Below are 23,107 nucleotides of genomic sequence, written 5' to 3'. Positions count from 1 at the left end.
GTGGCTGGGCCCAGCAACAATCCTCCCTGCCCGCCTATTAAAGGGGACTTTGCGCATCAGTATTATTTCCAGCCCTGTTTTTGTTGGGATTTTGCCAGGTGGTGCTGGGGAGCCAGGTCCTGGCTCGGGGTGTTCTGTAGCCCCGTTCATGTGCATGGAATTTGTTCTGTTTGGATTGTACAAAGTGTCTTTTTGCACAGCACAGAAATGGTTTTTTCGTTTTCTTTTTTTTTTTTTTTTTTTTTTTTTAATTTAAAGGCAAGCAGAGGGGAGCCCTTAGGCCCTGTTCCCCCTCTGTATTCCCCCCAACTCTGCAACCACCTGTGGCAGCAGTCACGAGCCTCGTCCCTGGGCAGAGGGATCCAGCACCAGCCTGGCCCTTCGCCTCTCCGCTCCCCTTTGGCTGCACTTTGTTTACTCGTTTTGCACAGCCCCGCAGCTCTGCACGTCGGCCTGCGCTGCAGGTGCAGGGCTGCAGCGTGTGCTCCCCTGGGCTGTGTCCCCTGCTGCAGCATCCTGGAGCCGAGCTTGGCCCTCCTGCCCTGCTGCTGTGTGCTCCGGGCCTCTGGCAGGCAGCCTGGAGCCCCGTGCTGTCGTTGGCCTGGGCTCTGCTGGGCCACCGGGTGCTCCAGCGCTCAGCTCCCTCTGCATCTCCTTTCTATCTGAGGGTGCTCGGAGGGGCTGAGCCCACAGCCCTGCATGCGTCTTTGGGGCTGAACGCGGCGCTGCTCCCGCATCTCATTTCTATCATTTCCTATTTTTAATAAACTGTTTTGTAAATACCCGAGTGCTGCCTCTTTCCGGGCCTGGGAGGAGTGGGGCTCCGCCTTGGGGCGGCTCCAGCTGCCAGCGGCCTGCTCCTGCTGCTGCTGGCGGCCATGGCGGGCAGGCGTGCGGGGCGATGGTGGCCGGGGCCCCTGGCTGAGCCGCAGCGCCTGATGCGTGCTGGGCTGGGTCTCATCGTGCTGGGCCACAGCACCCTGGTGCTGGGAGCCATCGTGCACGGCTCCGTCCTGCGGCACGTCTCCAGGACCAAGGGTGCCGTCACCCCTGAGTATGCGGTGGCCAACGTCGTGTCCGTGGTGTCCGGGCTGCTGGTGAGAGCCGTGCGGTGCGGATGGACCCCATGCTGGGCCAGAGGGGGTGGGGGCGGGTGAGGCTGCAGTGTTGTGCTGAGCGAGGATCTCTTCCCCGCAGAGCATCGCTGTGGGCATCGTTGCCATCGTGGTGTCGCGCAACCTTTCCCGGGCTGTCCTGGTGAGTGCGGGGCTGCCGGGGTGAGAGATGAGGGGGATGGAGCTGTGCGGGGGCCTCAGCGTGGCTCTGTGTGCTCTGGGCAGCCGCTCCCTTGGACCTTGGACCCAGCAGCTCCTTCCGCCTCTGCTGCTGGGGCCGTGGCAGCTCCTGGTGCTGGAGAAGGGTGGGCAGCAGCCTGGGCTCTGGGCGGCTTCTTGGGGCAGAAATGTTCCAACTAATGGGTAAAGCTGCAGCCCCACGTCTGATGTCTCACAGGGCAGGGCTGTGTGAGGCATTGATGCCGTGGGGAGCCTCTGTGGCATGTGGCTCTGCATCTATAGCATAGGGGGAATGGTTTAAACTGAGATAGGGGAGGTTTAGATTAGATATTAGGAGGAAGTTCACCCAGAGGGCGGTGAGGCACTGGAACAGGTTGCCCAAGGAGGCTGCGGATGCCCCATCCCTGCAGGCATTCAAGGCCAGGCTGGATGTGGCTCTGGGCAGCCTGGTCTGCTGGTTGGTGACCTGCACACAGCAGGGGGTTGGAACTGGATGAGCACTGTGGGCCTTTGCAACCCAGGCCATTCTATGGTTCTGCGGGTGAGGTGAAGCAGCGTGAGGCATCAGATCTTCATCAGCAGAGGGGTGGCCAGCAGGGACAGGGAGCTGATTGTCCCCATTTATTCTGCCCTCATGAGGCCCCATCTGGAGTACTGTGTCCAGGTCTGGAGCCCCCAGTACAAGAAAGACAGGGAGCTGCTGGAGAGGGTCCAGAGGAGCCACAAAGATGATCAGGGGACTGGAGTACCTCCCCTACAAAGACAGGCTGAGGGAGCTGGGCTTGTTCAGCCTGGAGAAAAGAAGGCTGCAGGGTGACCTCAGTGCAGCCTGGCAGTACCTGAAGGGAGCCTACAAACATGAGGGGAATCAACTCTTTGAAAGGGCAGATAACAGCAGGACAAGGGGAAATGGTTTGAAGTCGAGGGAGGGAAGCTTTAGGTTGGATGTCAGGGGGAAGTTCTTTACAGAGAGAGTGGTGAGGTGCTGAACAGCTGCCCAGAGAGGCTGTGGATGCCCCGTCCATCCCTGGAGGTGTTCAAGGCCAGGTTGGATGGGGCCCTGGGCAGCCTGGTCTGGTATTAAATGGGGAGGTTGGTGGCCCTGCATGTGGCAGGGGGTTGGAGCTTTGTGATCCTTGAGGTCCCTTCCAACCCTGGCCATTCTGTGATTCTTTGAGGCACAGCCCAGAGGATGGCTGAAGCACACCAAGAGCCGGGGGTGTGCACAGCATGTATCTGCCTAGCAGAAACCTCTGCAGGGTTCCCAGTGACCCCATGCAGAGCCACGCTGTGCCCAACCCCACGCCTTACCCCAGCTGTGGCCGGTCCCGCTCTCACGCGCTCTCCTTATGCTGGCAGCACTGGGCCCTGCTGAGCGTATCCCTGCTGAACTGTCTGCTGTCTGCAGCCTGCAGCGTGGGCTTGGCGCTGGCCATCGCGCTCACCATCCACAGCCGTGGGATGCGCCTGGTCACGGGCTGCAACAGCCCCGCGCTGCCGGCTGATGCCCGTGCAGCCATAGCCACCAACGACTGTCCCTTCAACACCACGCGCATCTATGTGAGTACCTGTGGGCCTGATGCTCAGCCCTCTCCTTTGCTTCTGCTTTCTCAATGCTCTGCCTTTTTTCTCTTTCTCTTCCCTCCATCCCGGCCTCCATTGGTCTGAATGGGCCCCTCTCAGCTCTGGGTGGGCGCTGCGGTCTGTGCCCCCCTAAACTCCCCACTTTCTGCTCTGCAGGACACGGCCCTGGCGCTCTGGTTCCCCTCTGTGCTGCTGGCAGCTGCAGAAGCTGTGCTGGCTGGAAGGTGCTCTTTGGCAGCCCTGGTCCTGCAGGGCATCGGCCCTTGTGCACGTGGCTACAGCAAGGACCAGGTACGTCCTAACGGTGCAGACAGGCATCCCTGTCTGACCTACCGTTACTGCTGGCTCTCCCAACTGGGCTGAGGGCTCCCTGCCCCACCTCAGCACTCCCTGCACCCCCTGTTAGTGCATTCCTTTGCAGCCCTCCACCTCTTTTCTTCCAGATGGCCAGGCCAGGTACGGTGAAGGAGAGGCAGCTGCTGGTGGGGCTGGCCGAGACCTGTGCATAGTGGAGAGGTGAGTGCAGTGGTGTGGGCACGGCCCTGCAGCGAACGGCAGAGAGGTCACGGGCTGCAACACACCTACTCTCTCTCCCTGCAGGTGGTGCTGCATCGAGTGCTATCATACAGTGGGGTGATGCTGCACCTGCTGCAGGTATAGGCATGGGGCTGTGCTCCTCCCCACGACCCCACCATCCTCCCTGGGATAAACCCTGCTGCTCCCAGGCATCGACTGCCCAGAAGCACCAGCAGCCTTCACCCAGCACGTGCTGTGTTTCATGAAACCCCTCCCTATCCTCCCTTCCTGGGCCATAAGGATCCTCCTGATGCGCCGAAAGCTGTGTCAATCTCTTTACATGCACAGCTGTGGGGAGGTAGAGGGACTGGGTGAGGGCAAGAAGAAGTGCTGAGGCCTGGCAATAGCTGGGGTTGGCCTTGGTGCTGGTGCTCCACATGCAGAGCTGGGGCTCAGAAGCAGGCTGATGAACAGAAGACGAAGAACCCCTTTCCTGTAAACCTCCATTGTTTCTTTGAGTAAATAAAAGTTTTTGTTTTTACGCTGGCTGCAGTTTCTCCATTGTGGATGCTTGCAGGAAGCTGGGTCTGCTCCTCGAAGGACAGTGCAAGGTGTGTATCAGCCTTTCCTCCCAGCCTCCCAGCACAGGCTGCAGTGTGATGCTTCACCCCTCAGCATGGAGGCTGCGTGGTTAGCAGTCATGTCGAGGGGCAAGGAAGTGAGAGGAAGGGCTACGGCTCTGTCCTCCAGGAACTACACGTCCCTGGGCACTGCATCCCCTGACAAACAGGAGCACAGAAGGGTTGAGATGTGTTTATTGGAGGGTAGAAGCAGAAGGGGCTGAGGAACAGGATGGTCCGGCTCACTGGAAGGAGAAGCTGGTGCTTGGGAGCCCCCCACACCACTGGCTGAGGAACTTGAGCACGTCTTGGCATGCAGGGCTGTGGGATGTCTGCAGAGTAGAAGAGGGGGAAGTGTGACTGCCTTCTCCCCACTGACACCTGGGAGCTGGCAGAGCTGCACCTGCAAGGCGTATTGTGCCCCGGTACTGTGAGATTAATTCAGTGGAGGTACAATGAAATGGCCCTGGGTTGGTGTAGCTCCACCAGTGGGACAATGATTAATTATCAGCATGGGGGAATGAGTGCCTGGCTCACCTTGACAGCCATCAGGAACTTGTTCCACGTGTCCTTGTTGGCTTCTCGGCCCGGCCGCTTGAACTCGATCTTGTTCCTTAGCACAGGGTACCCTGGCCACACAGTGACAGCCTCACCAACCAGCCAAGCCCCACAGCAGCCCTCCTGCCTCGTGCATCCCTCCCTGCCGTACGCAGTTCCTCACAGCGGGGCACTTTTGTAGAAGGCAGCCACGTAGCTGCCCTGCTCCTCTTACAGTGCTGCCTGACCCCTCTCAACTCAAGGTGCAAAGTGCTCCACCTCCCCGTGTAGCTGTGAGCTGGCCCAGAGCTTACCTGTAAGCACACAGGGCAGGGAGTGCACCCCTGTGCCTGCAGCCACCAAGGAGGCTTCGTATGTGTCACGCTCGTCCTGCGGCAGCACCTGCTCCAGCCGCTGGTCCATGGACATGGTGAGCACCCAATCCCTGACCTCCTCCCTCTTCTCTTCCTGCAGGGCAGAGGACAGGGGTACTGTATGCTGTGTGTGTGCAAGAAGTGGGGAGCGAGTGCAGGCATGTGTGCATTAGCGAGCGTGTATAGCAGAGGGAGCGTGAGAGTGCATGGGTGTGTGTGAACAGGGGCTGCAGGTGTGTTTGTGGTGGATGGTCCTGGCTGCTTTTCCATCTTCTGAAGTGCCACCCACAGAGGCAGCATTTGCAGGGATCTGACAGAGGGGGATGATACTCACAGGCACGTGCTGATGGGCTGGGAGTGGCACTTCAAAGGGAATGTCTGTGCTTTGAAAATCGGAGTGGTCCAGAGCATCCAGGTTCCCTTCTTCAATGGCCTGAGAAAGGAGAAGTGGTGGATCTCGAGGCAGTACCATCCTTGGCATTCACACTGCAGTCTGTATTGTAAAGGTGGTTTTACCAATGCCCCTATCTATCAGTGCTGTGAGGACTGGGCCTTCCTGGGAGGTGGCATTTCATAGCCCCACATGTGCACACAGAGCAAGTTCAGGGCCCTGCATTCTCCATCAGTACCAGCTCAGGTGTAGCTGCCTCATTCAGCCTCAGGCATCTCCTGGCCAGGCTGAGCATATGCTGGGTCTGCACAGCCCTACAGCTCACTGTCATTTTGAAGCATGAGTCATAGAATCATAGATCATAGAATGGCCTGGGTTGAAAAGGCCCACAATGCTCATCCAGTTCCAACCCCCTGCTATGTGCAGGGTCACCAACCACAGACCAGGCTGCCCAGAACCACATCCAGCCTGGCCTTGAATGCCTCCAGGGATGGGGCATCCACAACCTCTCCCCCAGCAGAAGATACGCACATCTGAGAAGTCCAGGAAGCGGTTCAGGAAGATGAAGGCCATGTTCTCCCAGTTGACTGCCTAGTGTTGAGAGAAACCACAAGTGAGACCAGGCAGCGGATGGTTTATCTTCCCAGCCACAACTCTCCCATATGAATGATGGGCTGGAAAGCCAGCACCAGACAGTAAGAACATGCTGCTATCCTTGCTGTGTGTCATTACGTCTGGGCAGGAGGTCAGAGCCTGTAGTCATTACATAACAGTTAGGTGGTAACAATTAGGTGGGCCAGTGAAGAGTCCTGCATCTGCAATAGCAGAGCCACAAAACAGAGCTCTGGTCTACCCCTGGGTCTGCAGTTCATGTCCCCTCACTAATTCAGATTTGCTCTTTGGCCACATCATGATAAAACACAAAATGTTTAAGGAAAGGCCTCCAAAGCCAGCATCTGGCTGCTCACATGCCAGTGCAGCTGGGGGAGACCATGGAAGAAAAAGCTTGGAACTCCTGAGTCGCTCTTGTGGCAGACAGCTCTCACCTTGGCTGCTATCCCAGCTTCATAGAAGGCTTTGTCTGCAGGAAGGAGATCAGTGTGACGCAGCAGAGAAATGGACAACCTGGCAGCCACGGTGTCCTGTAGACACAAGGGACAGTAAAGCCACAACAGTAAGCATGGAAAAGAAATCAGGCTGGAGGAGATCTCCTGAGATCGTATAACCACGGCCCCTGTAGCAGAGCTCTGCACCCACCATTACTGACATAAAGGCTTCATTGTAGGAGCTTTTGTTCACGGCCATTCCAAGCTGGAAACCTGCTAGAAAGCATTTCTTTCTGTCTAACCTGCCTCTCCCTTGCAGTAATTAGATTCCTTAATTATCCAACGCATACAAAGATTCTGAAAACAGATTCTTTCCTGTTCCAGCAGTTATGTTTTGTTATCTCTTCCTTCAGTCTTTTCCCATCGACTGTGTACCTCCAGGCCTATCCTTCTCACCTCTGCTGTTCTCTGGCCTCCTTCTGGCTGCCTTTCTTTTCCACTTGCTGAAGCCTCACTGAGTTGGGAATCAATTCCTGCTCCCTGTGAACCACCTCTGGGTCATCATGCCCTGAACCTGCATGTCCCCATGGAGCTCACAGCACTCACAGTGCTGACTTGATAAAGGAATTTCAAGACCCTTACCAGTTGTTTCACACCCTGAGCAGCGGAGCGGGTGGCGTAGTAGTGAGATATCAGCAGCATAGTCTCAAACTCTGCATGTGCTGGAGTGTTCACCTCACTTGACTTTGCTAAATTTTCACACTGAAGAAGAGAATAACAGGGAGCACTGCTTAAGACTGTGGAAAAACTGGGAGAAAGAATGATGTGAAATATCCAGACACCTCACAGGACTGGGAAAGGTCTGGATCTGAGTGCTCCAGGTCCTGCGCAGTGCTGAACTGAGGAGGCTGTGGGAAAAGGAGAAAGCAACAGGCAATGCTGCAAGGAGGGGAGTTTGGATCAACATGGGATTGTTTGATTGGTTTAGTTTATGCTGGGGGTGGGTATTTGTGGAACAGAAATAGCAAAGGCCATCACGGGCTCTGGCTGGGATATTTGGAGACAGGAGAGAAGGAGCATAGGGCTCTAAGCCCTGTGCCTGGTCTGGTGGTTGGCGACCCTGCACATAGCAGGGGGGTTGAAACTAGATGATCACTGTGGTTCTTTTCAACCCAGGCCACTTTATAATTCCATGATTCCATGAAGCAGCTCTGGGGAGATGGGAAGATGTTTCCAGGCTCAGCAGTTCTGTGCTTTTTCTGGGTCCTTCCCTCAGCTGGGCTGCTGAATATGGGTACAGGATGAGAAGTGGGCACTTCAGACTTTAACAGGCAGTGGTGGCCGTGGCCCACACTCACCAGACTGAAGAGGACATCACGCAGGTCAGCCCAGCTGGAGTATGCCTCAGCACAGTTCATGCCAGCTGCATTCACCATCTCCACAAACAGACGCTTGTAAATGTTGAAGTTCTGCAAGACAAAGGAGTGAAATCTCAATGACAAAAGTTTGGAGCCCTTCTGTTGCTAAGCACAGGCTAAGGGAAGGGCAGCTCTGCTCTCTGGCAGCTCCACAGGGATGTTATGCTGTCTTCATTACCTGTGGGTTGACGGGAGCTCCATGCTGTACATACAGGCTCAGGGCTTTGCCCCAGCTGCCCTCCCGGATGAGGTGGGTTGCATACAGAGCTACATACTTGTGCAAGACTTTATAGTTCTGGAGAAGAAACAGAAAACATAAGAACTGAAAGCATAAGATTAATGAGCTGAATGCTTGTCACTCGGTAATGACAGTTTCAGATGCTTGTACATAAATTGAGCCTGAAAAACAACACTGCTGCCTCCTGAATCATTAGAGCACCATCACAGGACTCTCCAAGATAACAGCTGCTACAACAAAAACCATTCACATCAACAGGGAAGTCTGAGTCAAAAAGAAATCAAGTTTACTGTAGTCCAAACTCAGGTTGCTGCTTAATGCATTAGAAATAACAACAATAAAACCAACAGCACAACACTGTTTGTTTGCCCAAATTGCCAGTGTTTGCCTCAGGGATTAACTATGATAACTGCAGTTACTGCAGACTTTCCCCAGGGGCTGCCCTGCTGTTATTCAGTCTGAAGCAATACCTCAACTTTAGAGAATCAGCACCCATCCTTAGTGCAGCTCATTTATCAGTAGCCACCAAACACAAACAAATCCCCAAAGCAGATCCTGGAATAGCTCTAAAACAGTTTCATTTTGCTTTTCTCTGTTTTTATTATTCTGCTGGGGTCATTTTTTCAGTAAAAATGCAAAAAATGTCAAATTTGCCTTCATGACAAAGATGCCTTAATTTCAACTGACATCAGGCTTCTGAAGAACACATAGAAAGAAAGTTCTCTGTTTCCTTGGTGCCAATTACTTGCAGCCCAAACAACTCATTTAGCTTTCTCAGTGTTCCATCAATCACAAAAACTAAACACAATATGCTTCTGGTGTCTCACACTTCCTTTTTAGGTGTGGTGTACCAGGACAGGGGCAGCAGAGAGATGGTTTTAGAGCTGCTGTAGTGACTCCCCGTGCTCCCCACAGAGAAGGCTCATTTGCCTCTGCCCATTCATTCCTGCTGTCCCTGCTTCAGAGAGCCAAGAGCCCCAGCCTCCCTCCCAAGGGCTCACATAGGCACTCACCTGCTTAGCTGCAACCTCCAGACACTTCTCCCATTGCTCCTGCTCTGCATACATATCCAAAGCAGCCATGACGTCGACTCCCACCAACTGTGGATGGACACAGCACAGATTTGCTGTGAAGGCAAGGTTTCCTATCCACCTCCAGCTTTTCTTCACATACACACAGTCTCTCCCTCTTTATGGAAGCAGAGATCCAGTGCGACCCATCTGGTCATCTGCCATGACTCAGGCCTATACAGAATCCTCCCCTATGGATATTTAGGCAAAAGCCCTATAAAGAAGGCCCTGGGGACCTCTGTCCCTGTCCTGCTGGACATCCCGAATACATACCGAATCTACCTTTCCTTGGTTCTTTAAATACTCCTTGTAACGCTGGTCCACGTACTCCTCTGACCTGCAGAGTAAAAAGAGCCTTAACACACAGCAGGACTAACAGTTCTTTGCATCAGTGCAGAGGCTGGGTTCAACTTTGTCTGCTTTGAGATAATAAGGATTTTTACATCTTTCAAGTCTGCAGCTGTGTACATAGGTAGGAGGAGCCTGGGCAGCTCGTTCCAATATGTGTGAGGACAGAAAGGGATGACAGAGGATGACAGACCTTTCAAAAGGAAATATGTGCACAGGAATATCAAGAAGAGGGAAGACAGGGACAAAAGAGAATGAAGATTTTTTCTGAGAATCCAGAATACCCAGGGACAGCAGGACAGGACAGGGCAAGGGACCATGCTGGGGTGAGAGAGGAAGTTGAAAGAGTCCAACCCCATACTTGGGGTCCAACTCCTTGGCCACACGTTTGGCTTTGCTCCATTCTTCCCCTTCAATGAAAGCATCAATGGCTTCTCGGATGAGGTCCATGTTGAGGTAGAGCTCTGCTGCCTGCAAGGGCAGAGACAGTCTCATGAGGAACAAAACTCCAAAGGCACCCTACAGCCCAGGCTGGAGCTGGCACTGTTGGAAGTGCCTAACACACAGCAGCAACACAAAGTCTCTTCTCAAAAAGTCACCCCCTTCTCTGTCTCCTCCCAAGGCCTGAGTCTCTCATCCCATTCTAGAACTCGATCCTTTCCCCTCCTTCCTTCTTTCTGATGGCTCAGCACTGCCTGACTCTGTAGTGGGCCACCCACCCATCACCCCTGGATGTGACTTGCCCTCCTCTCCTTGGATACAGCTCTCCTTTCCTATGTCACTGTTTCTGCAGTGCCAGGCACCAGCCCTCACCGAACTGTATTTCTTCATGGCCACCAGCTGAGGAGCCACGGTCCGTGTGACCTCCATGCTCTGTGACTGGCTCAAGAACTTAATGGCCAACTCAGCAGCCTGCGGACAGAAAGCAGCAATAAGAGCTGTTTGAGAAAGGGATGAAGCTGGGAAGAGCTCAGTCCCAGCTAATATAGAGTCAGCTGCACTTGAACTATGTAGAAAAAGAGGAGGAGAAACGATAGCCCACTTTAGTGATTCAGAGAAGCTTAGACAAGGACAGAATTGTTACTGAAGTGGATACAAGGACACAGGTACTAGTGAAAAGTACCAACAAGAACATCACTCAAAGGCTGGTGGATGTGTGCCAAGAAAGGGCGCTCAGTTAGCTAAGGTCTATGTCATAAAGTCTAGCTTCATTGTGCAGGGAGATACAGGCACAAAGGTTACATCATGCTGCAGCAAGGATGTCAGCCCAGCATGAGGTAAGAGGACAGCCTGTTTGGGCTCAAGAGAATGGTCGCTGATGGCTCTCTTGTGTCCTGCAGTGACTGAGATATATGGGGGAAGCCTCCTAGATAGCAGAGCAGATGAAGGGAATCACACCTTCAGCAAACATTTCTCCATCAGGACACTGTTGCTGGAATCCTGCACCTTCAGATAGCAGTCCACTGCCCTGGCATATTCCCCTGCCTGTTCCCACTCCCGTGCCTGCTCCAGCAGCCCTTCTGTTCCTCTGTAGGGAGAAACACACGCTGTGAACAAGACTGTGATGCTGCCACAGAAATCCTGCAGACAGCACTGGCAGGGAGGTGCAAGCAAAAGTAAGTCAGAGACCTCAGAAGGGAAAGGGGGCTGTGTGTGTGTCAAAGAACGCACACAGCTAACACTCAAGAGAGTATGATTAAGGAACCCGGGGAGATGCACTGGCAACACTGGAGACCTGGCAGATCAACAGCCTAGGGAAAGAGCAAGCAGTCTGCTTCCTGCAGCCTGAGCACAATACTTACCCGGAGCCCTTCTTGGCAGCCTCCCTGCCACACTCCTTCTGTAACTCCTCCAGCCGACCAGGCATGTATTCCTTGCAGATCCGCAGGGCTTCACTCCACATGTCAGCCTCCTGCAGCAGCACACCAGAAAGGAGAAGCTTTCCCCAGTTCACCAGGGTCCACTGCTCTCCTGACATGACAAATCATACTGCCTCTCGTGTCACCTTGCCGGAGGATCCATTGGGAGGAACAACCACAGCAATGTCATCCAATTCTTCTGCTGGTTGAAATGGCACCACTCACCCAGGCAATTTCAGGGGAAGGTTCCACATTCATCCTAGCTAACTCTACGGAATAGGCTCTTACAGTCCTCAAACTCACCACTCACATCATCCCTGAGGCCTACCCACACCTTTCTGGCAAGGTACTTTCTCCCAGAGCTGTGGAACAGCTAAGATATGCTGTGAAATTCTTGCCAGATTAGCTTTCTAAGAAAAGGCCAGATTTAAGTTAAATTAGCAAGCACCCGTGTAAACATTTCTCTTTGGCTACTAAGCTGAAAGGAGCTGGATTTTACTCCTCCATAGAAACCGGGCTGTCAACCAGGGACAAAGACAACGATCCTGCCACAGTCAACACTCACCTTGTAGTACTTTATTGCCAGCTCAGGTCTCTGTGCTCGCAGGAGGAAGGCCTCTGCTTTCTGGAACTCTCTTTGCTCAAAAGCAAAACGTGCCTGTCCTACAAGCACATCAGCCACGCTGTCTGGGTCGTGAGCCTCAGCCACACGCTGTGCAGCATCCCAGTTCTGGTTATGCACAAACCTAGGAGGATCGACAGGAGATGTAATAAGAGGCACAGCAGGAGGCAGAGCAGTGCTGGAGAAGCAATCAGGCTGGCACCAGACAGGGAGATGCAGCAGTACAAAAGCAGGAAGACTACATACATTAGCACTGCCTCCTTGGGTTTTCCAGCTTTAATAAATTCTGCTTCAGCCTCTTCAAATTTGCCCTAGGAAAGAAGGAGGAGTTTATGTGCACGCTTTTCTCTCCTGATAACAGCACATGACTTCCTCAACTTACCACGAGGCAGAGAGAATTTATGAAACAGAGAGGTGTGTGAAAGCTTGGGACTATAGCTATGGAGGTGAGCAGTGTCTGCAGCCACAGAAGTGCCTTCTGCAGCAGCCCTTCAGAGGAACTGTTTGATTACCCGAGCGGCCAGGGGGCTTCTGCCTATTCCAAGTGGTAAAATTACCTCATCTTCTAGGAACATGGCATATTTTAAGTGGATCTCTGGCATCTTCTGCTTCATGGAGAGGCGAGCCAGTTCAAAAGCAAATTCAAAGACACTGAAATGAAAGAGAAAATAGGGTCACAGAAGGACTGTGTGCTGCAAGGGCATGTTTTCATCAAGAGTGAGACATCAAACAGAGCACAAGACACAGGGAGAGGAGAGGGGGGAGCCTGGGGGATTTCAAGTGAATGGCCACTACTCCTGCTCTTGATCAAAATCTAGGAACTTTTTTGGCTCCCACTAAGGAGATTCAGCTCCTTCACACTTGCTCTAAGTGCCAGAGACCTTTTGTTCAGCCCTAAAGGGGGGTCACAAAGCTTCCAGGAGCCCAGAAAAGTGGGAGAGCTGGGGCAAAGCAGCACTGTGGATGGCAGTGCAGACACATGCCTGGGCAGCTGCAGAGTGGGGCCAAAACACTTCTGGAAAGCAGTTACTTATGGTAGCATGAGGAATACCTTCCCCTGTGTTCAGAGGCTCTCACAAGATCTCTCTGTTCAAGTTAAAGGGAAAATTTCTTTTGTCTGCCCACCTCAGACTTTACATTTATGAGACTAACAGGTGAAGAAGACTTATCTTTTAAGTCCTCTGTGCCAAGGACAGAGTGTCAGGAAGCACAAGGTATGGGCAGGGGAGAACATGAAGGGAGAAGCATGGGAAGATATGCCATATCCTTGACCTGCAGCTATCACACACATGCACATATCTTGGGCCATTCCATCTTTCTCAGGTGATGAAGGTAGAAGTGTTGGGCTGAAGGACCTGCTTACCCACTGTCAGCTGCATGGTCAATGGCCATCTCCAGAAGTCCGAATTTACTGAGGAGTTTCACAGCTGCCTCTCCACCCAGGCTCTTTGCCCACATATAGGCCACTTGCTTATAGGAGTTTGCCCCACCATGTGCCTTGGCCACCTATCCAAAGCCAAGAAAACAGAAAAAACACAATACATCAATTTCTACTTCAGCAAGCTGAGCCAGGACTTACCCTCTTGCACCAACTGCTCTCTCCCGAGGAGTCCTTCTGTAGCCACCACTGGGCCAAGGAGAATGAGACAAAGGCTGAAATGCCAGTGCTGCACAGTGGCTAGTAGTCCAGGCCTGCTTTTGGAGTGCAATACTGCAGAGCAGTTAGAGGCACAGCAGTGGCACAAAGACCTTCATTGCTGTGCCACATATGTGAGATACAAGAGATAAGTGAGATAGTCCACATCAAGCCTGCACATTTTGTGGTGAATATGGACAGGGCAATTCCTACCGGAATCCTGCAACCCTGCATGGCAGGATAGCTGATCATTACCCTGTAGGCTTCCTCCCACATGTCATTCACTCTGTACATGTTCACTGTGGCCTTCCAGTCCTTAGCTTCTAGGTAGTGGTACTCAGCCTCCTGTAAACGTCCCTCCACCTCCAGCTCCTGCAATTAGAAGCAATGAATTAGTGACACTTACCCTTGCTTGCCCTACCTGATCCCTGGCCGTGAGATGCATTCACCTTGCCCAGGTGTAGGTGGGTGTCACTGAGTAAGTCCTTGTGGTACTTGGCTACCAAGCGAACCATCTCATCATACATCTTACACTTCTTGTACATAGTGATGGCCAAATCAGGTTCATTCACAGTGATGTACAGCCTGGAAACACAAGCACGTTCACAAGACTCAGCTGAAGATGGTACTCAGCCCTGTATTCTCTCTGCATCCAGCAGGGACATCGTAGGCTCACTATCAGAAGGCATTCCTGGAGGACCGTGACTGCAGGAACAATAAACTCACAGCCAACACCAAACTCGTGCAGGATTTGCTGCTCCAATTGGATGCATGTAAGTCTATGGGACCCAATGGGAATCATCCCAGAGTACTCAAGGAGCTGGATATTATTACTGTGGGACCTTTCTCAATTATTTTCCAACAGTTTTGGGAATCTGGAGAGATCTCAGTTGACTGAAAGCTGGCAAATGTTGTCCCAGTTTTCAAGAAGGGCAAAAAAGAAGAACCTGCTAATTACATGCCTGTCAGCCTCACTTTGATGTCTAGTAAAATCGTGGAGGAGATTATTCTGGAAGTTACTGAAGATGCTTGAAAGACAATACAGTCACTAGTCACAGTCAGCATGAGCTCGTGGGGAGAAAGTCCTGTTTCATGATGTTACCCATCTGATTGACTAAGGGAAGCCAGCTGATGCAATCCTTTGGGATTTCACCAAAGCTTTCTGCACTGTCTCTCACAGTATCCTTCTGGACAAAATGTCCAGCATACATCTAGACAAATACATAATAAGACTGGTGAACAATTGGCTGACTGGTTGAGCTTAGATGATTACACTCAGATTGGCAGGCAGTTGTTAGGGGGGCTTCTCAGGGCTCCATCTTAGGGTCAGTTCTCTTTAATTTTTTCATTGCTAACTTAGAACTTACAGGACTTGAAGGTATATGCTGGGTAAGTCTGTGGACAATACTAAATTGGGAGGAGCTGTTGACCCCCCTGAGTAGTGTCCTTGCAGAGATACTGACAAATTGGAGGGCTGAGCAATCTCCAATCACATGAAATTTAACAAGACCAAGTCAAGATGAGGCAACCCTGGATATATGTACAGACCATGGGATGAGAGGCTGAAGAGTGGTCCTACAAAAAGGGATGTAAGGGTTCTGGCTGACAGCAAGCTGAATATGTCAGCAGTGTGCCCTGGCCAACTGTACATGGGGGTACATCAGGCCCAGCACTGTTAGCTGGTACACAGCATGGCATATAACTGATATACAGCACTGGTACACAGCCTGACTGTTGTAGACCACATGGCTGAGCACTGCTTAGACAGGGCCCTTCTGTTACGCCACCATCATCTGCTGGAGGGCAATGTTATTTCCTCTGTCCTCACTGGTCACCCCATGTCCTGACTTGGAGGGACCCTCTGGGCTTCTGTGACCTGCTTTCATCTCAGCCTCCAACCTCAGGCTGTGAGTTCTGGTGGAATGACAACATGACAGTGTCAATTCAACTTACTCACATATGCCACCAAAAGGATTAAACTCTGTGTGACCTTTCCAGTTGTAATGCTTCCTTTCATGTACTGGCATCCTTGAGATCAGGTGCCATGGCATCAGATAGCTGTGTTTGTCCCTGTACCTACTAACCTTATGGTGTTATTCTTAATCTAGAGCTGACAAAAATAGTAACCTGGCTGAAAAACACTTCCATGGCCACAACAGACCAGATGTGGCACACAGGGAAAAGCCTTGCCTCATTTCTGCTACATGAGACACCTTAATCTCCTTTCTGTCCTGGTGGACAAAAATTCATCAATATTTCCTTGACTTCTCTTCCTATGACCTCTGAAATATCAGTTCTAGGGCTCCAAATGTGATGATAGTACATGGGATCTTTCCAAATCCCAGTCCCAAACTCAGCTCCTATTTAGGGAAAGAGCTCCTTCTCACTGCAGCCAAACTTTCAGAGCTCTGTCTTGAACTAGCACTGATTATAAAGCTCACCTCTCTGCTTCTTTGTACTTGCCCTGCTTCTCCATCTCTTGGGCTTGGGTTATGTAGAGAACAGACACATCTTCCTGGCTCATACACTTGATTGCCAGCTGCCAAAACAAACACACACGGGACAAGCATTTTCTTGGTACAGAGTAGTGAAGCAGAAGGTGAAAATGAATCTCCTTCCCGCTGCAAACAGGCGTATACACTACATGCTCTGCAGAGAATTGGTTGTCATTTGTCACTGTGATCAAAGCACACAGGACCAGGCCCTTTGGAGAGCACTATTTGTCACAGGTGCACCCACCATGGGGCTGCTGAAGTAAAGAGGATTGTGGATACAAGGGACTGAATTCTTTCTTGCTTTCAGATGCCCCTGCACCGATCCTTTAGAAACAGCACTTGATGCTGGCACACAAAGCCTCTTGCTGATGAAGTACAACCCACTAAGCAGGATGAGGTTCCCAGAAACTCTGGCTTCTGATTTTACCTTATGAGCCTGTTCCCAGAGCCCGGCCTGTGTGTACATGTCAATGGCATCTTTGGTCTGGTCTCCCTTGATGTACAGCTCCTCTGCGATCTGTGGTGAGATGACTATAGTCAGCAGTCTCAACGGATAGAGAGCAGCAATGATTGTGTTCTGTGGCCTCACCTGATACTCCTGCAGGGCTGCATAGTGCTGGGCAATCTTGGGATAATATTTAACTGCTGTCTGTTTGTCCTGCAAATCCAAAATGTAGATGGCTTTCTTCCACTGCCGGGCACCCAAAGCTGCCTCTATGGCCTTAATGGAGCACCTAGCAACAGAAACATTACTTTTTACAGCCAGCCAGCAGTCATCTCCTATAGCTGAGCTGGGGAGATTCTTGATTCTTCTTCCAGGGTTAGAGCAGCAAGAAAGACCTGAATAACTTCACAGTATCAGCAGAGAAGAAAGCAGCCTTCAGGAAGCATGAGAACAAAGGTCTGGAAAACTGGCAAAGCTAGGGGAAAAAAATAATTAAGAACTAGGACAGCAGAGAAGACTAATTAGGGCTGAGAGATCTTGCAAGATAAGTGGTGAGGAATCCATGGCTGGGCCAGCAGACTGCACAAAAGTATCAGAAGCACTGGCAAAGTGAGGTTGAGGGCTTATTCAGAAAAAAAAGCCCTACTGATTTAAGCAAATCATATGAATTACACAACCCACCAGGATATGCTGCTGCTGGTTATACAGCCATCACCTGCCCCCACCTGGCTTCGATATAATGGTTAATGGCAGCATCCAGCTGTTTCTGCTGCACCAGATGGTCTCCCCATGCCTCCTCCAGCTTCACAACTTCTGCAGGAAATGCCAGGCGAGCCAGCTCCACTGCTGTAAGGGGACATGAAAGCTGATATGCTGAAACCAGCAAGGAAGCAGAACTGTGAAGCAAACATAGGCCTTGGATTGGGGATAGGGGGGTGGTGAATCCCTAGACCAGTCCAGCTCCAATGGGCTACCCAGCAATCTGGACCCTATGGAAGGCTGGATCTGGATCTATGCTGGTGCAATCGGCCTGATCAAGGCCTTGGGGAACAGGCTCTTGTCGTTGAGTTGTGTGGGTGACCATGTGAAAATACATGCATTGAATGAGCTGATACGTGGAAGTTTTAGAGCAACTAGGCAACTCTGAGCTCCAGGGCAATAGCTCATTCTGCCACCAGGCCAGAGTACCCAGGATCCTGCTGGGAAAAGATGGGGCTGGGGGTAGAACGTAGTTAGCACACAGTTAGTACCTTTCAGGAAGGCACTGCCCTTGCAATAGCACTCCAGAGCCTTCCGTGCGTTTCCAACCTTCTCGAACAGATCTCCTGCCTGATGACAAACATTGGGATAAACACAGGCTGCCAGTTTCTAGAGCTCCCATCTCCCCACAGTATCCACCCAACCACCTCCACCTACAGAGCTGTCAGTCTTACCAGACCTTGCCACAGAGACTTCTCCATCGGTTATGCCTTCCTCACTAACCAAGACCATGGTTAATCTCACTAACCAAGACTAACCTACACAAAGGGGACTTTGGGGAAAGATTGCACGTGCTGAGATCCTTGTCTTCTCTGTGGACCCACACATTCCTATCCCTGGACAAATTTGAAGTCAGGCAGGACAGGGCTCTGAGCAACCTGATCTAGCTGTAACGTCCCTGTTCCTTGCAGGGGACTTGGACTAGATGGTCTTCAAGGGTCCCTTCCAACTCAAGAGATTCTATGATTCTATGAGAAGCATATATTTCTCTTGGGTCAAAATGAAATGGTCAGAAAAGGCCCAAAGTGCAATGAAACTGGAGAAGCATAATTGAAGCAGGACACATAAAATAGGTAAGCAGAAGGAAGTGATTTTTCACACAATGCACAGTTGAACTGGGTAACTCACAGCCAATGGTGTAGATCCAAAAGTACCCATAGTTAAACTAATAATTTGGCAAGCTCTTAAACCTAAAAATAAATCTGCCCATTCAGGTAGACCATAGTCTGCAAGCTGCTGGTAGCCATGAAAGTACTCTATAGGAAGCATCAGCACGTATTTTTCTTCCTTGCTCTTTATACTTCCTTCTCAAGCACCTGCAAGAGGCTACTCCTGGCCAGGATACCAAGCTGTATATGGGTCAGACTGAGCACTCCTTTCTTACATCAACATAATCATGAGCTATGTCAAATACATCCTTCTGTTTTAAAAGTGACACCTAATGATAAGTAGTTACCAGTTTCTTGTGTTATTAGATATAATCACTACCCTTCTCTGACATTCATGTGCTGGAGTGTCTTCCCAACCTCCTTTGGTTTTGTTCTTCAGCTTTTTCATTTGGACTATTTATTTGAAAGCTGTACCATCATTTTTTATTCTGCTGTGAGAAAGCACTGTGCATTTCTGCAGTGGTATCAAGTTTTCTGTTTCATTGGCAACTCCTTTTCCAGTTGGTTCCTGGTCTCCCTGAGGCCTCCTTGGCTGTTAGTGAACGTTCAGCTTTGGAGACTTGCCATCAGTGAGCTGTGATCTTTTTCCTGACTAAGAAAGCAATTGTAGGCTTCATCTGTGTATGATGGATGCAGTTAGGATTTCCTACTAAATGTCAAACATGAATTTATCAACACAGAATTGCATCTGCTGCAGTCCTCTCAATCTCACAGATGCAGAGGACAGGTAAGAGCTTTCATGCTACTCAGAAGGCCCAGTGGGGAGGACCACTTACCTGCTCAAACAGTTCTCCTCTGATCAGTGCTGTGGAGATCCTATTGATGACATCCCCATTGGTCATGAGCTCATCTCTGTTCATGGCCAGCCGTGCTGCCTTAGCTGGCAGCCCTGCCCGCAGGTACAAGCTGACAGCTGCCAGATAATCCCCCTGTCCCTCCTGGACCTCCCCAGCCTTCTCTTCCTGTTGGGTATCCAGCAGCCATTGGTAGTAACCCCGACGCAGCTTATCCAGCATCGGGTGTCCCTGTTGAAAAATGCATCGTTGGTTGAGCTGAACAAAGGCAAGTGTTGTCCTGCTCCTCCTGCAGGCTCTGAATAGCTCATGGCACCAGAAATCTTGCTGCCCAGTTAAACTAAGCAGCTGTAGCTAGCAGAAAACAAAAAAGCCCCGTGTACCACTGCATTACTCATTCTTTTGCAAAGCCCCAGCTACTTCCAAATCCATCTCATTACCCTTTCTTCCTCACTATTCACCAAGTCTGTAATTCCATCAAAGCAACCTCCCCTTACATTCCTCTTTTATCACACTGAGACATTCCTTGATATTTTATTCCTTGACTGTCAGTTGCATGATCATGAAGAACCCACTGATTTTATTCTTGTGTTCTTTCTTGTGGACAAATTGGGCTAGCATAATCTTGTCTAAACCACATCTCTAATGCACCCTGCCCCTCTAGCCATGTAATGCTATACTCCAGAAAATAAAAGCACGTGTTTGGTGTTGGAACAAAGATCTATTCATCCCCAAACCTGGTCTTTTGCCATTAACAGCTATCTTGTTGATTTCTGCACTTGCTGTGTCTTAGGGACATCACTTTGTATCTAGCACAATAATTAATTCTCTCTACATCCAAACCTCCACACTTGTGCCTTGCTCTCTCAGTTCTATGACCTGGACTCTCTTTCTGATGGCAAGAATCTTCCATTTCTTTAGCAGTCAAGGCTCCTTTATGCAACAACCCCACCATCTGGAGTTGAATCAGATGCGGGATCTCCAAGGCAAGCTCAGAGTCTCTTTGGGAGCCTTTCCAAGCAGATGTGACACCAGGAGAAGTGCACCTAGACACTGACTGGGCTCTGAACCAGGAGACTTGCCAAATAAGCACAGACCACAGACCAGAGAAACTATATTCTGTACCTTTGCCTCAGCGACCACAATGCATTCATCCCACATGTGCAGCTCCTGGTACATGTCCATGGCTTCTTCCGTGGCATTCTGTGTTAAAGAGCAAATTGTCAAGCTGAAGGGTCCATTAGCAGACATATTGCCATTGAACTCTCACAGCAGGTAGGTGAGAAATGTAGGAAACATTTGAACATGTGAATCATGCCCTCCACATGGTTATTGATCCTCCCTCACTCTCTTCCAGCAATCTTACGCTCTACATCTTGGAAGACAGAACATCTCCTTCTATTCCAGGGCAAAAAAAATTTCTCCCAGGAACAAGCAATCTTTCTTCTCAGAAATCACTCTCAGATCACAAATCATCCTGCTCAGAAATAAGTGAGATCTTTTCTGCTCCTTGTTCCTTCACTCACCTGTTCCAGGAAGATCATCTCAGCCAGCTTGTAGTTCTTGTCTAGCATGGCCAAGCGGGCACGCACCAGGTAATGGTCTGTCCCATCCCCACCCTGCAGGCAGTTACAGTTAGCTCAGTTGTTTTTACTGGGTGAAAGGCTCTGGATATGGTACAAGGGAAAGGAATGCAGGTAGGGTCTGTGTCACTACAGAAACTGAAGAAGACAGATGTGAATCACAGAAGTGAGAAGATAGGAGCAGCACAGTATGCAACGGACAGCCAGAAGACCTGGATGAAGAATTATGTCAGCAGATTCTACAAGACTAAGTCCTGGTCTGTAACAGTATACTGTGGGACTTGGACACCAGGTAATGTGTATGCAAGTATTTACAGGGATGTGACTACCCTGAACAGGAGAAAAGGTTTGACTCACATGCTCTTGAGCTGCCTGCTCAGCAATAGCGTTGGTTTCATGCAGAAATCGAGCCTTTGCCACATTGCCCAGAGCTGCAAAGCACCTTTGAAAAACCAAAGCAGTTAGTCACTGAGGGGTTTGTCAGCACCTTTGGTTTAAGACAACAAAATCAGAGCCACAGCAGCAAAGTCATGCAGTGGAAGGTGTTGAGATGGGTAGCCTCACCTCAATAGAAAGATTTTGCCAAGGTCCACGTTCAGATGTGCCCTCTAGCCCTGGTTTGTGGAGAAGCCATGGACGTGGCTTCAACCCTCTACGCTTCAGAGATAGATGTGCAGAGTTTGTCCCAGTCTACCAGCTCCCTGAAACCTTGCTGCTGCACTGGCTTGAGTTGCTACCAGCAAAAGTTTATGCTACAAAGTGACACTCTCCTGACTCCAGTACTGTCATTACTGTCTAGGACTAAAGGGCAAAGTCATTGCCTGGAATAGAGAACACTTCATTCTTTGATGCAATAAACCTTGCAGGTCATACAGAAAGTCACATCTTTAGTTAGACCCTGGATTCTGTGAGGGACTCAGCAGAGAGAGTGTTCAGGCCAGAAAGATGAATTAGCTTTTTCCCATACCTCTCTGCTATGTGCAGCTGTCTAGCTTCCAAAGCTAGTTTGCTTAGGGTCTTCCACATGGCTTCAGTCTCTGTTGACATTTCCAGTGTCTCCAAAAATGCAGTAGCCCTTGAGACAAAGAGATTTGCAGACTTTCAGTGTCAGAAGAGCTCTTTGACTAGAGCTCCCTAACAAGAGTTGCACTGAAAACAGATGGGTATGATGAGCTCTGAAGAAAACTGTATAAAACAAGGCCTGACATGTAGGGAAAAAAAATCAATGAAGGTGATGACAAAGCTGAGTACTCATTGCTGAAGGACTCCACTGTGTGTTACAGCCACATCCTGCATCAAAATCACTCTCTGTAGCTGAACCTCAACTCAGCATGGAAAGTTGTGCATGTGTAATTCATGGATTATAGACCCTCAAATGTCTGCTAAGTGATGTGGAGTACCTGCCATAACCACATGGCTTATCTAGCACTTACCTGTGATAATCCTCATCATCAATGGCAGTTCCAAACTCTATGAGACCTTCATCTAGTGTGTAGGACACAGTGTTCACTCCTTCAGACACAATCACTTCAGTCTTTCCATCACTCCGTTCCAAGTTCACAACATCTCCCTAAAAAGAGTGCCAGCTGTCAACACTCCCATGTTGTCTGGGGGTGTGCAGGGCAGTAATGACATGAGGACAGTTCTATACCAACTGTGAAAGCTCTACCAGAGCATTTCTGGCAGAGCAATACGAGACAGATGAGTTCATATTTTGTCCAGGAGAAACCAGTAGTTCCCTTCTGTCCACTGTCCACAACACCATTTTGCCTATTCCCACACAGGTAAGCAAGACACAACAGAAACTGATGAAGGAAATCAAAGACTCCAGAGTTTTACCTTCAGAGGAAACATGGTGACTCGTTCAGGAGCATCTATGTTATACCAAATGCAAAGGTTGTTTCTGCTCTGAGCCACCACCACATCACTGCCTGGGACCCATTGCACATAGGAGCAGTAGTTCAAAATGGTAGTCTTGGTGCTGCTTCCAATGTCATACAGCTGCAACTAGATGGGGAAAGTGGAGAAAAAGGTTTGGTATGGCTCATGGCTGGGCTGCTTACTGACATGAACTTGGTAGCAACATCTGAGCAAGAATACTGTAAAGAGATATAACCAACCAGGAGTTAATATGTTGCTTGAACTTCCACACTCTTTTATTTGTATATATTACCGTTCAAGACTTGAGATCTTTTTAAATATTTGCATATTTGAAGCAGCATGCTCAGACCCTGCCTTCCTTATTAATAAGCTCATAAATAAGTAAGTCAGAATATATCTTTTGTAGAGCTCTAACAGGAGAATGGTC

The 23,107-nt window shown here is 50.2% G+C and overlaps 2 protein-coding genes across 2 annotated transcripts in view; one reads left to right on the top strand and one right to left on the bottom strand.

Annotated features, from left to right (window-relative positions):
* Window positions 1–878: 878 nt before the first annotated feature.
* Window positions 879–3,388, top strand: KRTCAP3 (keratinocyte associated protein 3; the record flags this gene model as incomplete). Its single annotated transcript, XM_079532434.1, has 5 exons — window positions 879–1,097; window positions 1,198–1,257; window positions 2,655–2,855; window positions 3,036–3,170; window positions 3,323–3,388. The coding sequence occupies 5 exons, from the start codon at window positions 879–881 to the stop codon at window positions 3,386–3,388; spliced, it is 681 nt and encodes a 226-aa protein (XP_079388560.1).
* Window positions 3,389–4,257: 869 nt separating this feature from the next.
* IFT172 (intraflagellar transport 172) overlaps window positions 4,258–23,107 on the bottom strand; it is a gene marked incomplete at both ends in the record, with an annotated part of 32,572 nt that continues 13,722 nt past the window's right edge. Inside the window, 33 exons of the mRNA XM_079550567.1 lie at window positions 4,258–4,347; window positions 4,553–4,644; window positions 4,867–5,020; window positions 5,261–5,359; window positions 5,849–5,908; window positions 6,364–6,459; window positions 7,006–7,125; window positions 7,722–7,832; window positions 7,960–8,076; window positions 9,033–9,119; window positions 9,363–9,426; window positions 9,799–9,908; window positions 10,251–10,349; window positions 10,836–10,965; window positions 11,240–11,349; window positions 11,862–12,042; window positions 12,165–12,229; window positions 12,476–12,569; window positions 13,282–13,424; window positions 13,810–13,926; window positions 14,004–14,139; window positions 15,996–16,093; window positions 16,477–16,566; window positions 16,639–16,783; window positions 17,220–17,340; window positions 17,745–17,823; window positions 19,199–19,447; window positions 20,342–20,419; window positions 20,743–20,835; window positions 21,157–21,241; window positions 21,767–21,874; window positions 22,233–22,369; window positions 22,639–22,806. Coding sequence (XP_079406693.1) covers window positions 4,258–4,347; window positions 4,553–4,644; window positions 4,867–5,020; window positions 5,261–5,359; window positions 5,849–5,908; window positions 6,364–6,459; window positions 7,006–7,125; window positions 7,722–7,832; window positions 7,960–8,076; window positions 9,033–9,119; window positions 9,363–9,426; window positions 9,799–9,908; window positions 10,251–10,349; window positions 10,836–10,965; window positions 11,240–11,349; window positions 11,862–12,042; window positions 12,165–12,229; window positions 12,476–12,569; window positions 13,282–13,424; window positions 13,810–13,926; window positions 14,004–14,139; window positions 15,996–16,093; window positions 16,477–16,566; window positions 16,639–16,783; window positions 17,220–17,340; window positions 17,745–17,823; window positions 19,199–19,447; window positions 20,342–20,419; window positions 20,743–20,835; window positions 21,157–21,241; window positions 21,767–21,874; window positions 22,233–22,369; window positions 22,639–22,806 — 3,726 coding nt within the window. The remainder of the gene's footprint in view (window positions 4,348–4,552; window positions 4,645–4,866; window positions 5,021–5,260; window positions 5,360–5,848; window positions 5,909–6,363; window positions 6,460–7,005; window positions 7,126–7,721; window positions 7,833–7,959; window positions 8,077–9,032; window positions 9,120–9,362; window positions 9,427–9,798; window positions 9,909–10,250; window positions 10,350–10,835; window positions 10,966–11,239; window positions 11,350–11,861; window positions 12,043–12,164; window positions 12,230–12,475; window positions 12,570–13,281; window positions 13,425–13,809; window positions 13,927–14,003; window positions 14,140–15,995; window positions 16,094–16,476; window positions 16,567–16,638; window positions 16,784–17,219; window positions 17,341–17,744; window positions 17,824–19,198; window positions 19,448–20,341; window positions 20,420–20,742; window positions 20,836–21,156; window positions 21,242–21,766; window positions 21,875–22,232; window positions 22,370–22,638; window positions 22,807–23,107) is intronic.

This window comes from Tetrao urogallus, assembly GCF_951394365.1.
Source record: "Tetrao urogallus genome assembly, chromosome: 2".
In the NCBI taxonomy this organism is placed as follows: domain Eukaryota; kingdom Metazoa; phylum Chordata; class Aves; order Galliformes; family Phasianidae; genus Tetrao; species Tetrao urogallus.
Note: the sequence above shows the minus strand (reverse complement) of the source record. Positions and strands in the feature narration are given on the sequence as shown.